Here is a 16,606-nt window from a genome sequence, read left to right on the forward strand (position 1 = left end):
AGTCAGGCATGGTGACGCATGCCTGTAATCCCAGTGGCTCTGGAGGCTAAGGCAGGAGGATCTCGAGTTCAAAGCCACCCTCAGCAAAACTGAAGCACTAAACAATTCAGTGAGACCCTGTCTCAAATAAAAATACAAAATAGGGCTGGGGATGTGGCTCAGTGGTTGAATGCCCCTGAGTTCAATCCTAGGTACACCCCTCCCCCAGCAAAAAAAAAAAAAAGCACTATGGAGGGGCCAGGTACAGTGGTGCACACCTATGAGCCCAGGCGACTGAGGCAGGAGGATCACAAGTTTGAGGACAGCTTGGGCAACATAGTGAGGCCCTGTCTCAAAATAAAAAATAAAAAGCTTGTAGCTCAGTGGTAAAGTATTGGCCTAGAATGTGAGAAATCCTGGGTTTAATCTTCAGCACCTCGCCCTCCCAAAACACACACTCAGATAGTCAAACCCAGAAAAAAGATATTTACAGTTTTCAAGGTAAAATCGAAACATCAGTTTATTGTCTATATTTTAAAATATATTTTCTCATGTGAAAAATGTTTAATATAAGTAAGGTAGGAGGTGGTTGTCACTACAATGCACATTTTGTATGCAAATGATTTTTCCTATGGTGATTAGGATGGACAGAAAAGGCTTCAGAAAGAAAGATTAATTTTACAGGTGTTCTCCTATTTGTTTGAGGGATGTCATTGAGCTCTAATGAATACCTTTCTTTAGGCAGGAGCAGGTATCCTGGTGACAGCAGGCAGTACCCTCTTAAAGCCTTCAGTACCAAAAGGGAAGGTGAGCAGTGCTTTGGATTCCCAGAGGTAAATAATGAGAAGGGGAAAGAGGAAAGAAGAAGTTCAGGATAAAAAGAAATGAGACTGGAAAATGAGGGGGGAAAATGAGAAAGAACTGAAAAAAGAGGAAATAAATCCATATGATGAATATGAATATGATATGATGAATGTGAATATTTGTGAATGTTTCACTGCATTCTAAAGCGTTCCAGCGCTCATCATGAGTAACAAACCAGCAATTACTTAAGTTGCACTTGTATTTTCTACTTATACCATTTACTTTCCTACCTTCATATAGTCAGTTCTGTTGTAAGCAATCTTTTAAAAATTCAGATTTTCTCCAAAGTGATTGATATAAGGGAACATTTAAGCCCACAATGTAAATTTCATGTTTGTTTAAGCATAGTTTCAGTCACAAGAAACACTAAGTCAAAGTAGAAAACTGCACCTAACTAAACAGAGCTCTACAGGAATGCACAAAAAGCCTCATGCCCTCCTTAAATACCTATCTGCCAGCTCCTCAGTTTACTTTGTGTTATGAGCCATATCTGATGTTATAGAAAACCTTCTTCCACCCCTTCACAATAATGTACAAGCTACAATTCTTCATGTACTCTCACATAAGCAAACTACAGGTCTTTTCAAGATAAAATGCCATACTTAACTGTAGCATTTCTTAAAAACTTAACATGCGTATAACTGTACTACTTGTTTTTATTATTTTCCTGTTTTTCAGTGTTTCACAAATGAAATTTGTTAGTATGCTCTTAATTCCATTGTTCCCTAATCCAGTGGTTTTTATTACACAATTTTGCATAGTACAGTGGTTTTTAGGAACACCTATGTCACATTATAACAGAACGGATTGTACTTTGTTTATAACTAATCCCTGTCTCTACCCAGAATGTTCTTTTTCTTGTTTCTGCCATTTAAAACACTGGCTACAGTCAGGTGTGGTGGTGCTCACCTGTAATCCCAGCAATTTAAGAGGCTGAGGCAGCAGGATCTCAAGTTCAATGCCAGCCTGGGCAACTTAGCAAGACTCCATCTCAAAATAATAAAAGGGCCAAGGATGAAGCTCAGTAGTAGAGCACTTGCCTAACATGTGAGGCCCCATTACTACAAGTAATAATAATAACAGTGTTGTTGTTGGTGGTAATAAATAAATCACTAGCTATATTCCAAGATCCTGTTTCAATGCTCCTTTAGGAGGAGTTTTTCCTTTATTCTGTAAGTAAAAAATAAGCTTTTCTCTTTTCCTCATTGCATGTAGTATGTCTGCTATCTCATTCTGTCTTGTAGTACATTAATGAGTGAGCATGTTGGTTTCCCTATTCTAAGGACAGGGACTCACCTTGTTCGAATTTGTCATGGCCTCTTCTAAAAACTGGATCTTGTTCTGAAGGGCATCTATCTGACCTCTCTTGGCTGTGATTTGCTTTTGCATTCCCATTGCCACTTTCATAGCTTGAAAAAAAAAAAGGCAACTGTGCCTTAAAGATTCTATTGTTGAGAGGTCACTATAATTTGTACTGTAACTTGCTAATTTAGTCTGTGAGAAGTAAGATTCTCTGAGGTACCTGGGCAGTTTCAAGGAAAAGATTATGGAAAAAGGTCTTCAGGATTCACAGTATTGGGATATAACAATTTTCAGCAACTACTCAGAGATGCTGAGCTGGGAAAAATAGATATGAAGATATTTTGCAGTTTCTTTGCTACTTGAATTAATTCAATTTGCCACATTTCCAATGGTAACAATAATACTAACCAACTCATACTTACACATATAGGAAACAGGTACATAAAAAGAGTCATATAAAGAATAATGTTTATTGGTTTTTTTACTAAAATGATTTTTATAGAAACATTTAAAATACCCACAAAAGACATCTACTATTAATGATCTTTTTAAAGATTCCAGTGATATCATAAACCATTTAATTTTCAGTCTCAGAGTTATGGTCATGCAATTGGAACTAGTAGTAGTCAAGTGTTCACCAGAAACATATATGTGATTATTTTAGGAAAACTCATGGTAGAATGAAAATGTTCTAGATGGGTACAAGCCACAGAATATTTAAGACATGGTAGGACATTAAAAATATAGGAAGTTTATCCTTATTAGAAATTCAAAGTCAGAAGTCCCTATGTTTGTATGTTTGTGTGTGTGTATGTGTATGTGTGTGTGTGTGTGTGTGTGTGTATGTATGTTTCTTTTTTTAGGTCAGCTGAGGAAAGAAGTTTGGAAATGACACTGAATCAAGTCTGGCTATAGCTTAAAGGTTAAAAAGAAAAAAGAAAATGTACTATTTGTTTAAAATAAGCAATCAGAAAGAATGAAAACCTTGACCTCTCATTAACAAGATAATGTTTTTACCACTAATCTGTCAAAAACAGGGTTAATAAAGGCACAGTAAATTGATTTATTAATATATCAAAAGTCTTAACATTATTTGTTCACTACTTCAAAGAATTCTGGTCTGATTAAATGAATCATGGTTGGCCTTCAAACGTAATTTTCTCGAATGGTTTTTAATCAATTAAAACAAGCATTTGAAAACAAATACAAAGATTACCTAGGTAACTTAATAACTGTAACATGACTGGAGATGCCTTATGGGTGAGAGACCCCAAAGAGGCCTCTTTGACAACCTCTGGAAAATCTTACCATTTTTCTGTGTTAACTAGCAAAGAACCAAACTGCCAAGAACTACACAAAATATGGAGCACTTAAGATTTTGTGTGACATATTTGGACATGAATATAGTAATCTCTGTATCATTCCAATTTTAGCATATATGCTGCCAAAGCACATATGAATCTTCTGACCTTAAAAAATATTGACAAGGGCTGGGGATGTGGCTCAAGCGATAGCGTGCTTGCCTGGCATGCATGCGGCCTGGGTTCGATCCTCAGCACCACATAAAAACAAAGATGTTGTGTCCACTGAAAAACTAAAAAATAAATATTAAAATTCTCTCTCTCTAAAAAAAAAATATTGACAAAAAGAAAAATGCATACTTTAATTTGATAAATATTAGTTCTTATACCTGGTTAATAAATTCATACCAATAATGATATGAACATCATGAAAGAACACAAAACACTTAGTCTCATTAAGACAATGAGATACTCATTAATGTCATTAAGATAATAACTTATCAGGACCAGTATGGGCAGCAAGGTAAAAAAGTAAACAGGTCTAGGGACCCCTCAGCAAGTAGTTCAATTGCCAGGACTCCTTCCCATTGTTATCACAGAGAAGAAATAAAGAACTGCAAAGTAGTCACAGATCTAGAGTTTTTGTAGATAATACACACGCGAAAAACAAGAGGTCAGGGGAAATGATCAGTAACTTGTATTTATATTCTTAAAGATAACTGGCCAACATTTATAGACATTCAAATTAGTTAGGATTTATTGAAATACCACAGGAAAATAAAGATTCAGATACTTTAGTGATTTCAAATACATTAGAGGTCATTAAGCACACAGCAATTTCCCTCAAAAAATTCCGCTTTAAAAAATTAAGCAGAACTACTCCTCCATAATATCCATCATTAATACCTATAGCTGTATATTTCTCAAACTATCTGGCACCGTGAAAAGATGGTAGGCAATATATATGGGTTGATGTTTTAATAAAGCTAAACTAATAAAATTAAAAACAGAAGAAAAAGAAAAATATCTGGTAGAACATACCATGACCATCAGATCCTTCCATTGACTTTAGTGTATTTCTTGTTTGTTCTAGTTCAGACTGTGCAGATTTTAACTGCATTTTCAGTTTATTTGTAGTAGTTTCCATTTCTTCACTTTTGTTTCGAAAATTCCTTTTCAAGACTTCATAGTCCTCTATATAATACAATAATCAATAATACTGTTTACTTTTTTCTATCAGACTGATATGAAGGATATTTCATTTGCAATTAATGATCGTAGAATTTTAGAGATTGGAAGTAAATTTATTTAATTATATCTTTATTTGTTAGAGAAATGATATATACATACAAAGGATCTATCAGACCCTTTTTAATCCGTTGAGTGAGGATCCTCTTCCTTTATCCAGTTAGTATTCATTGTGATTATAATTAGCTCAGATCTATTTTATCTTAAAAACCTTCTATATACACCATTAACAGATTTCACCACCATCTGTAGGTAGATCAATTTCCATGAAACTATAAATAATCTGAGGCTCCCATGTATTTTTTTAAATTGACTACCATGTGTCTTTTTTCATTTTTGCAGTGTTGGGGATTGAATCCAGGGCCTTGCACATGCTAGGCAAGCACTCTACAATTAAGTTATATTGCCAGTTCTATCTTTTGTGTGTGGTGGAAGGGATACATGGAGGGGTACTAGGGATTGAACCCAGGGTGCTCTGCTCTACCACTAAGCTAAACCCCCAGCCCTTCTTAATTCTTATTTTGAGACAGGGTCTTGCTAAATTTCTGAGGCTGGCCTTGAATTTGCAATCTTCCTGCTTTAGCCTCCTGAGTAACTGAGATTATAGGTGTGTGTCACCAGGCACAGTTCTGTCTTATCTTTTTCTTTCATATCTACTAAGTCACCTGGTACAAGTTCATCTTTTTCTATATTAGAAAACACACATTCATCCATCTATTTATTATATTTATGCATTAATGTATTATATAGATTTATTTACAAAGGGAACAAGATCAATCTCCATCTATCCAGACATCTCAGTGGAGAGGTCCCAGTGCCACCCCAAACTACTTGCCTCCCACTGACTACATCTCAGGATTTTTGTCCTCAAGCCTGCTCCTTCCATAGGTTCCTCCTGCAGTTGTTGCTATTATCTCAATACTATAAACTAAAAACCCAAGAGTAGACTCAACCACCAATCACTAAGTCCTGTTGATCCAACCACCAAAAATATTTTTATTCTTTAATCTTCTTCCATTCTCACTGTCACTTCCTTTGTTGGAGTCCTCATCATATTTACCAAGATCACTGAAAAGTCCCCCTTAACTGACTGGTCTATCTCATTAGCCATGTCATTCCTGAATTTACCTGCTGATGTGGTCTTGTAAAATCTGATGACAATAATCTCCAACTTAATATCTTTTGCTGGTTCCATGCTGTCTAGCTCTACCTATTTATTCTGCCTCATTTCTTAGCCTGCATTCCTTTCTACTTTTGCTCCAACTGATACTTCTGAGATCACATTATGTTATTCATGCCTTCATGCTTTTATGTTCTCTCTGTTTGGCATGTCCCTCTATCGCTTTCATCTACCAAATTCCTTTCCCTCTTTCAAACTCAACATAGATGTGACTTCCTTTAGGAGGCCAATTCTCTATTCTTTGTGCTACCCTTGCATCCAGCACATTTCCACTGTGGGGAGTTTCTAGGACCTAACATAGTGTTTCAAGAACCTATCACAGTGTCTGGCATAATAAATGCTCAGAAGTTAGTGACTGTGTGTGTGTGTGTGTGTGTGTGTGTGTGTGTGTGTGTAGTACATGATACTGTATCACACAGTCAGAAGCTGGAGTGTTTCATTGCTTAATGTAAGGCCTTGGATTTTTCCTGTCAATAAATCTGCATAAATCTATTTACAATTCACATTCATTATTAAAGCTGTAATCGAGCTATGTCACTCAAAGAATTCAACATTTCCACCTCCATAAAAACAAATTGAGCAAATAATATGATTTATGAAGAACACCTGCCTTCCTTCTGGAAGTCTGGAATCTAGATACCTTGCCCATCTCTTGGAAACTCAGTGCAGAATTTCCTGGACTCTTAGGGTTGAATAATGTTAACGGTTAGTTAGCATGAGTTGTGGAAGCTCTTCATGGAGAATTATGGGGATTTTAGCCATGAGTAAGTTCAATGGGGCAGCACAACCCTCTGTATTTGAGAAGTGACATGGCCACCCTTCTTTCACAATTGTGCTAGGGTCCACATTGGACTTGACAGCATCCCTATATTTTAGTAGAATTCAAACTCAAGTGACATACCTGAAAGACTGTTCAATTCATTCCTACTCATCTTCACCTCATTTAATAATTGATCTCTCTCTTGTTTGATGTCCTTCACTGCACGGAGCCGCTCAGAGCCTGCATTCACCAGCTTCACCTTTTCCAGTTCTAGGTCACTTACTCTGGCTTCAAGCTCCCGGATCTTGGCATCTTTTTTATCTTTTAAAATCTAAATATATGACAAATATGAAGGATAGAGAAATAAATAAAAATTATGTGCATATTAACAAGAAATATCATTAATATTCTGTCTGCATTTAGTATTTTTAGAATTATTTTTAGGATGCTAAGTTTGTATTTTATTATAAAGCATCAATAGTAAGTGGGGAAAAAAGGAATATTTCACTGTTCTTTTAAAACTAAATGTCAATTCTCCAGTTTTACTTGCCACAATTTTTCATTATTTCTACTCTAGTTTGTTAAAAAGTTATGTATTGAGGGGCTGGGGTTGTAGCTCAGTGGTTAAGCGCTTGTCTTGCATGTGTGATGCACTGGGTTCAATCATCAGCACCACATAAACAATAAATACAATAAAGATATTATGTCCATCTACAACTTAAAAAAAATCTTTAAAAAATTACGTATTGAGCACCTAGTTTGAGGAAGTTGACCTTTTACGTGTTAAGGACCTAGGAATGGGGTCAGGACTCAGGGAAAGTGAGTGAGGCCACAGATGTGGACCTCCAACTAAAGCACCTAACTTGCCTTACCTAGTCCTGGCCCTTGATACCAGGAACAACCAAACAATGACTCTGTCCTCACATCCTCCTCTAGCGAGGAAAGACTAATAGAAAACAAAAATTTACTATGTCAGATAAAGAAGTGACAAGAAGAATAAGACAAGAGGGTGCAGACTTTGCTTTATTCTCTTAGCCATTAGCAGAACTCTGAGTTCTATTAGTCCTTTCAAAGATTTATCAAGCCTAGGGTTGGTCCTGTGAACCCTGACACCTTTGGTCAGGAAAGACCTCACTGATGACATGACACCTGAGTAGAATCTTCAAAGTGATAAGACAGCAAGTCACATAGGTAAGCTGGGGGAGAGCCCCAGTCCCCAGCAAGGCCATCAGTATGGCTGAAGGGGAGTGAACTAGGAGTGAAGTAGGAGATGAGGTCAGATAGGGAACCATGGTAAGATCCAGTTGGCCTTAGAGGCAAGGTAAGGATTTGCATTTAGTGGGCAGAACTAGCCTAGATCAGTCCAAGTAAATAAATGCCATCTGAAAAACAACTTACTTTATCGGGTCATCATTATTGTCCTTCCAGGTAAGGCCTAATGGCCTTAATATGTTAAGTCCCATTGTCCCAGATATGGGACACATATGAAAACTTAAATTGAGCAACAAATGTGCCACTTAAGGTAACTTTTGAAATAAATATTATGTTTGGAGTTTTATTCTTTTGAGAAAATAATAGGTGAGTTAGTAGAGTGAAAAAATATATATTTCACATATATTATTAATGATATATATTATGTATATTTCACATATTTGTATGTATATGAAAAATATATAAAGCATAAATAAGCTCTAGATTATGATTTTCAAACTATTTTAATTCACCTGAGTCAATTTCATTGAAATATTCACACAGAATTAAAGACTTGGAATTTAATGGATGTTATTGTTTGAATATGAGGTGTCCTCCAAAAGCCCCTATTAATGCAGGAGTGTTCAGAAGTAAAATGGTTGGATTGTGAGAATTGTAACATAATCAGTCCATCTTAGTTTGAACAGACTGGGTGGGCAAGGGAGGCATGGCTGGAGGAGATGGGTCACTAGGGGTATGTTCTGGAATAGTGTGTCCTTCCTATGGTTTCTCCCCCTCTATCACTCTCTCTGCTTCCTGACCTCACCACAAACTAACCATCTTTCTTCTACTGGGAGCTTCCCCCATGATTTGCTACCTCATCTTGATCCCAGAGCAATGGAGTCAGCCATCTATGGACTGAAACCTCTGAAACTGTGAGCCCTAAAGAAACTTTTCCTCCTCTAAGTTGTTCTTGTCAGGCACTTTGGTCACAGCAATGCAAAACTGACTCAAATAATGAGTTAAGTATAATGCAATACAAGCCAATGTAATATAACTGTGATAATAGTGTAGATGTGGAGGCTGATGCTGTATTTGAACAGTAAACACACTATAAGCATTTAGCTGATGCAAAAAGGATCACTGGGGTACTCCTGGCTTATTTCACCGCCCACCTGTAATGGGCTTGAAAAGTGAAGGCCCTAAAAGGGCTACCTGATCACTGCCTAGTAATCAGGTAAATGACACATGAAATGTTGCTGGCCTCAGAGGGTGAGGGAGGGGAGGGCTCTCCCTGGGGCACCCTGAGGCATCACAACACATCCTAGGCATGTGCCACTCCTCTTCTACCTCTTAAACCAGCTGATAACATTTGGTTCTTTCTACATCATCTAAGAAAGGGTCCAGCTTTGAGCAGCCATGGTAATTAGGAGAAGGCTCACTCTGCTTCTCTGTTGTCCATGTGTACAGTACCCAGCCTAAAGAGGTGAGAGAAACCGCAGTTTTTAGGGCAATAATTCCCCTTCCTTTCCCTATCTGACCTTGGAGGGAAATGGATGATGCATTAGAGCTTTAGTGTTTGACTTTTTTTTTTTTTTTTTTTTTTGCATCTACATGAAATTCTTTTCACTTAGGAACTCTCAGCTGTTCTAGCTAGGTATATGGGAAGATTGGTTTCAACCTCTTCAATCCACTTCTCTGTACTGATGTCACCTAATCTACTTCTAACATTGCCATTTTCATGTCACCCCTCTTCTCCACCTAAAACCCTTACCAGCTCCTACACCACCTCCAGGCTAATCTAGACTCAGCTTCACTTTCTTTGCTTTAATGTCTTGCTTCCTCCTCTCTGCCTAGTCTCTTCCCATTTCAAGTACCCACTTCTCTGACACTTTGATGAGCAATTCTGCTCATGGTGATCCACACTCCAGTGAGGTGCTAACATAGGTTTTGACGTGTGCTCTCTGGACTAGCAGTTATCAGCATCTTCTGGAAGCTTGTTCAGAAACACTAAGGCTCAAGCCCAGTTTTAGACCTAATGATTCAGAAATTCTGTAGTGGGGCCCAGCAGCCTGCCTTTAACAAGTTTCCAGGGGATTCTGGCTGAGCAGTAATACCTACTCATATACTGTCTAGGATCAAGTCTCAAAGCAGTGCTGCCTTCCAGCAAGTTATTTAATCTTTCTGTGTCTCAGTTTCATCATCATATGTGCCTCCATCATAAAGATTAAATTGAATACATCTTTAGAGTTTCGGACTCAGTGGGATTCTTCTATTTGTCACTTTAACACTAACAATCTATCTTCCTAGGCAAGAAGGTGGGACAATCATTCTTCTCCCTAAATATGTTCTATCTTGCATGCAAGTCTGTCCTAAAGTTTTCATTGTAGGGTTACCATTGAAAAATGATAAGCAACCAATAAAAAAAAAAAAAAAAAAAAAAAAAAAAAAAAAAAAAAAAGAAAAATGATAAGCCTGAATCTCCTCAACCTACACTCCCATGATATACTGCCTTGCAGCAGGCATGGAGGCAACAGGACCAAGAAACCGTGGTCTGTAATCTCTGAAACAGTGACCCCAAATATTTTTTTTCCTCAGGAATTTTGTTTTTCTCAGGAATCTTGTCATATTGATGAAAAGATGATTAACATAAGGGACAGAGTATTTATAGAGGTTTTTCCAAGTGCAGATATCCTTCAGTATCATGAAGCTTTGGTTTTGGGACCACCTTCAGATACCAAAATCCTTGGATGATCAAATCTCTGATATAAAATGCATAAAATCTGAGCACATTCTCTATAGACTTCAAATAATCTCCAGAAGGCTTATAATACCCAATACAATGTAAATGCTATGTAAGCAGTTGTTATACTGTATTGTTCAGGCAATAATGATAATAAAAAGTCTATATGTTCAGTTAAAAAAAAGAAGAAAAAAAAAGAAAAATGATAAGTCTGTATGTGTCCCTTTCATGGTGAGTTTGGCTATTTAAAAAATATAATCAATATAAGTTTAAACAATAGAAAAGTTTAAATTGTTATGCAATTAATTATTTCCCTAATATAGATAATAATTTATTGCTGGCCCTATTTTTAGAATGAGGAAAAGGAAGCACCTAAAGTTTCTGTTGTCTCTTATTACCAAGTCAGAGCCTTGCTAAGTTGCTAAGGCTGGCCTTCAACTTTGAATTCTCCTCAGACTCCTAAGTCACTGAAATTATAGGTGTGGAACACCACACTTAGCCAACCATTTTAAATTTTGATAAATATTTACTAAGGATCTTCTGGGAGGCAAGGCAAAGTGACACAGGGAAGGAAAAACAAAGATGAATAAGATGTGCACCCTGCTTTAGGAAGCCTATAGTTTGGTAAGGGAAGAGACCATTGTTTCTTTTTGAACACACATATACACACATACATATAGCACAATATAGAATGTGATAATCCAGGTTAGAACAGGAACAAGTAACATATTATAAAGGTCAGAAATAAAATGGAATGGGAGAAGGAATTAATACTTGCTGAACACCTTATATAGGCCAAGATCTAGGCTAAGCCCTTGATAGATATCTTCTGATGTAAGACTCATAGCAACCAAATAAAGTTGTTGGTATCTCTTTTGTTTTTGTGTTTTGTTTTGTTTTGTTTAATAGACATAGATGCTGATATTCAATGAACAGTCCAATGTTATATTATTATGTACTGGTAGATGATATTCAAACTTAGGCCTGTCTAAAAAGGGAGAAAATATCAAACTATGGCATTAGAGTAGGTGAATTATTTGATTTTTTTTTTGTACTTGTGATTCTGAACCATTTTGGGGATATACACTCCTTTGGAATCTCATAAAGGTATGATACTTTTCTCAAAAAAGTACACACAGACACAAATCCTTTCTATTTCAGAAAATCCACAGTCAACAAGAACCCCTTTTGCAATAAATTAGATTATACTTCCTTACAAGAAAGAAGAAATTTCAGAAGTTAAGCCAACAAAAAATACCATACAGACCTTAAATTCCTGTAGTTCCAGTCTCCTATCATTAATCTCTTTCTCCAGCTGAGCCTTTTCGACTTGCATAGCACCAGCAGTCCGTCCATGCTGGCCCACCAACTGTGTCATGTTTTCAATCTGCTGGCGCAAAATTTCAATCACCTTGTCCTTTTCTGCCATCTGCAGCTTGAGAGCCTCACATTCCGTCTGCACATTTCTGAGGTGATCCCCTTCATTTTTCAAGTGCTGTAGTTCCTGCAATTTCAAGTCCACCCGGGAGCGGAGCTTTGTGATCTCTGCATTGGTAGCCTCGATGGCTCGCTCTTTTTCTTGGAGGGAAGCTGTCAGATCAGACACTGTCCTCTCTGAGCTCTCCAGAGTCATTTTCTTGGCCGTCAGCTCTTCCACTACTTTGCGGAGCATCTCTTTGGTGGATTCGAGCTGAGCAGTCAAGGAGGACACTTTCTCTAGACTCTCATTCTTCCCCTGAATCGCTGCCATCTGATTGTTAAAGAAAAGAGAGTTTCCTGGATTTGGGAGGATAGGTATGAGCAACCTCAGGATCTGTAACAATTTAACTCAAAAGTATGAAATCATGGTTTGGATAAAGTGTGATTTACTAATTCAAATAATTTTCTGTCAGAACCCCAGGTTGACAGTACGTGTAAGACCTACGAGTGTGTTAGACAAAGGTGGAGAGGCCTCAAATAAGGATGCTTCTCAGTAATGGATTTCCAGGAGAGGAGGGTTGGAAATTCCTCTGAGGATGCTTTCAATACTACTCTAGATTAAGATAACACTGGTGATGAGGGGAAGGGTAGTAAGTGATGATAAATGCCCTTATTTTCTATTTTGCTCCAGCCTTCCCTTAATTTGACCTCTGAGGGGAAAAGGAATAATGGCTTTTATCCAATACACATTCACATTCTCTGGTCCTTATATAGAAAAGGTAAGATTATAACTTCCAATTGGTTCTTCTATCTTCTAGATGAAGTTAAGCCAGAGAATAGGGAAATGATTTTCCCTGGGGTCTAAGCCAAGATGGGTCACTTTGTTTACTTTCACACTTTGGGAAGTTTACACATTGTGAGGTACATTTTATGTCTCTGAGGAAGTAACTGGCATTGAATTGAAAATACACAGCTGTTAAGAGAGCAGTCCACATCTTGCTACTAGTGCATTGGAATGGTGCACACCCATCAGTCTCAATCAGGGGAGGCAAGGATGAAGGGAAAATCTCTTTTGAGGGAAAAGCAAAAACAAACCAACAAAAAATCTGTTGTAAACCTTCAACCCTGCTATTCCTCAATATTTCCTGATAGCTTGAGCTTTTCTGTAGCAGAAGTAAGTAATTATTAGGTTACCAATTTCTTGGTGAAAATAAAAAGGTAGTTGTAGTGGAGTTCAATTTTTCACCAATATACAAATGAGATAAAGTCTAACATATTTAGTTTGACAAGTGGTCAAAATATGGAAATAAATACCAGGTTTTTAAAAATTGCTCATAGAATCCATAGTTTTATTTTAGAGCTATTTTAGGCCCATTTATAAAAGAAGAAAACTGGCACCAGTAGACATAAAATACATTCTTCCCCCAGCAGAGGCCACCTGGTGGGGCACAGCCTGAATGCTCTGACCTGCCGCTCCATCTGGCCCTGACACTCGCTCTTCATGGCCTTGAGCAGGGCCTCCAGGCGCTGCACCTCCATGTTCCTGTCATCCAGCTCACGACGCAGGTGGTCAATGGTGATGCTATTGCCCGTGTCTCGGTCCCACAGCCGTTTGTTCTGCTCCTTCTCCAGACTCAGCTCCTTCTCCCTCTTGTGCAGGTCTGCCTAAAAGAGTGAGGAATGTGCTGTGTTGGGGATATAGCTCAGTGGCAGAACATTTGCCCAGTATGTGGGAGGCTCTGGGTTCAGTCCCCAGTACCATAGACAGACAGACAAACACACACACACACAACCAAAGAAATAAGAATGCATGTTCTCCCCTCCTCTACTTGGTATTAAATAATTAAAATGTAACTCTTTTGTTTTTGGAGTTATATCATTTGAAAAACCTTTGATCTTTGGAATCTGATTCCTTTTTAATAGCTTGATTAAGTGTGATTATTTTCTCAAAAAATAAGTTAATGTTTTGCTTACCTAAAATATGTGGCATTACAAGGGCTGTGCATGTAGCTCACTGGAAGAGCTCTGTGTTTAGCATGCTTGTGGCCTTGGATTCAATCCCCAGCACCACACAAACACATCAAAAAAATAGCATTACAAATTAATTTCAAGGAACTAGACTTCAAATAATATATGCTGCAAAGGAAATTACAATAGATTTTTAAAGTCATCCTGTGTTTAAGTCTTGAATTTTATAACAAAACTTGATGTTTCACATCAAGTGTGCTCCTGCAATAAAGAAATGCTCAAAAGCTTAAAGAATAACAACAGTAACTTGGAAATGGCAGAATAGCAGCATCTGGACTGTGAACAGAATGACCTCTTTTCAGTCACTCAGAAAAATATACAGTGAGTGTTTACTGTTTTCAAATATCTATACTGAGTATGAGGAACAAAGGCACACTGACCTTCAAAGGATTTATCACCCAAAAGGAAGATGACATACACATAAACACTCAAAAAGGAAGTGATTTTCATTATGGACAAATAAGATATATCAGAAAGAATTTCACTAAAGAAATAGAAATGTTTCAGAAAGATTTGAGTTAGAATTTGAGAACAGCTTGGAGATACAAAGATGAGGAAGAAAAAACAGGGAGGGGGCATATGCAATTTTGGTGGGGGACTGAGTAGAGAGGGTCTTGCCAAGTTTCTGAGGGCACTGCTAAGTTGTTGAGGCTGATCTCAACTTGTGATCCTTCTGTCTGCTGAGGAGTCACTGGAATTACAGGCATGTGTGACCTCGCCCAGCATTCTCCAAGATAGGAGAGCATTAGGGAACATCCAACAGGATTCTCCCACAGTGTAGTGTTCCTGGCACACACTTGTCAGTTCCACCTTTACCACAGTCTATCACCCCTGTCAGTGCAGAAAGGATGATGGCTTTTCCAGCAGAGCATGATGCCCTAGCATGGGGCTTGACAGGGAGAGAAATTTATTCTGCTATACCACTGATACCACCCAAAGGAGGCTGGGACATTTCCTTTCCTAGGATAGTTCAACCTGCAGTACCTCTAACAGATAGACTGCTTCACTACTATCACAATCCTACTGCCAGTTTCTTTTTCTAAAAATCCCCTCTAAACATCCATTCAAAATTTCTACAGACAAAATTTGCATGTGTTTGATATTTAGCTTTAAAATGAACACTTAACACTACTTCAACTTAGTAGAATACAGTTCTAATTAAAAGACCGTGGCTGGTGGGTTGGGGCTGTGGCTCAGTGGTGGAGTGCTTGCCTGGCATGGGTGAAGCACTGGGTTCAATTCTCAGCACCACATATAAATAAATTAATAAAAGTCCATCGACAACTAAAAATAAATAAATGAAAAAGACTGGCTGCTTGAAGATCCCTATTTCCCTACACAATAACAGCTCTGCTTAAAAAAAAATTAAAGTACACAGAACATTGTTTTACATACAACATGTGATCTGATAGTCTATTATGTGTGTACAATATTTTGTAAAATTTATGATTTTATAAAGAAAACTAGTTTTTAAAAATATTTTGATGAAAAATTTCCCAGAATCAATCTTATTCATATTTTAGAGCATAATCTTACCAATAGCTTTTGAAGTTGATCATCCAAATTTCCAGATTCCTGACTGAACTGATCCCGTTCTGTACGTGCTTCAGTGAGCTCAGAGTTGGCAAGGACTAATTGCTTCTCCAGATCTTCTATCTAAAAGAAGAACATAAATCAGTCTGACTATGCCAGTGAGTCAAAAAAAAAAAAAAAAAAAAACCAAACATGATCTTTGGAAAGCAAACAGCATTATGTTGAGGGCAAATATAAGTTTATTGTGATAAGTTTTTCAAAGTTTTCTAAGTTTAGGATTTATGCAGAATTAATCAGGAAAATCAGACAAGACAAAATATTTGGTACTGTTTGGTTTGAACATTATCTATAATACTCCTCTCATATTCATACTACTCAGAGTTTTATGTTCTGTCATGATATGTTCTGTAATTTGGTATTTAAGGAAGCTTACTGTGGCACTGATAGCATGCTGGTTGCTACACAAATGAACTGTATTATACTTACAAGAGCCATTTTGTTTTAGAATATCAGTTTCAATACTAAAAAACACTGAAAATAAAAGAATGAATGATAGATATTATAGCTATTGTCATCATTATATAGTTATATTTTGAAAGTTTGGCCAAATATATATATTTTATTACAGTTGAAAAATTGATTTAACCATTTTAATCCTCATTCTCTTCAACTATAAAATGGGGTTAACAGTACCAATTTTAAAGACTGTAATATGCATATAATTTTTTTCTCACAGACAGGGTAGCTGTTTGATCTATTTAGTAGAGAGAAAAATTTATTCCATTGTACCATTGGCAGCAAACAAAAGGAGCACCAAACATTTTATTTCCTCAAGTCCTCAGCTTGTATTACCTCAATGGAGGACAGAGGCTACCTGTTAATAATGTTTCTAAAGCTCTGAACTTCTGGGTGTAGCATGCAGCATCCTCTAAGCCAATTATCTGACCAGGAGACTCAAGGTTTGGATTTTAAATGAGCCACACATACCACAACTTAGATAATAAAATATTAAAACAATGAAAATATGTTGATACTTAGTGTTACATAGCACACCTGAC

General features: G+C 37.2%; 1 protein-coding gene across 2 annotated transcripts in view; it reads right to left on the reverse strand.

Annotated features, from left to right (window-relative positions):
- The window catches only part of Ccdc158 (coiled-coil domain containing 158), an 81,934-nt gene that overhangs the window by 35,130 nt on the left and 30,198 nt on the right, over nt 1-16,606 (reverse strand). For both annotated transcript variants that reach the window (XM_058584228.1, XM_046459005.2), the window contains exons 10-15: nt 15,552-15,671; nt 13,455-13,652; nt 11,836-12,318; nt 6,776-6,965; nt 4,488-4,640; nt 2,140-2,252 (exon numbers count right to left, since the gene is read on the reverse strand). In XM_058584228.1, coding sequence (XP_058440211.1) covers nt 2,140-2,252; nt 4,488-4,640; nt 6,776-6,965; nt 11,836-12,318; nt 13,455-13,652; nt 15,552-15,671 — 1,257 coding nt within the window. The remainder of the gene's footprint in view (nt 1-2,139; nt 2,253-4,487; nt 4,641-6,775; nt 6,966-11,835; nt 12,319-13,454; nt 13,653-15,551; nt 15,672-16,606) is intronic.

This window comes from Marmota monax, unplaced genomic scaffold, assembly GCF_021218885.2.
Source record: "Marmota monax isolate L192 unplaced genomic scaffold, Marmota_monax_Labrador192_F-V1.1 WCK01_AAM20220418_F8-fsc00112, whole genome shotgun sequence".
In the NCBI taxonomy this organism is placed as follows: Eukaryota; Metazoa; Chordata; class Mammalia; order Rodentia; family Sciuridae; genus Marmota; species Marmota monax.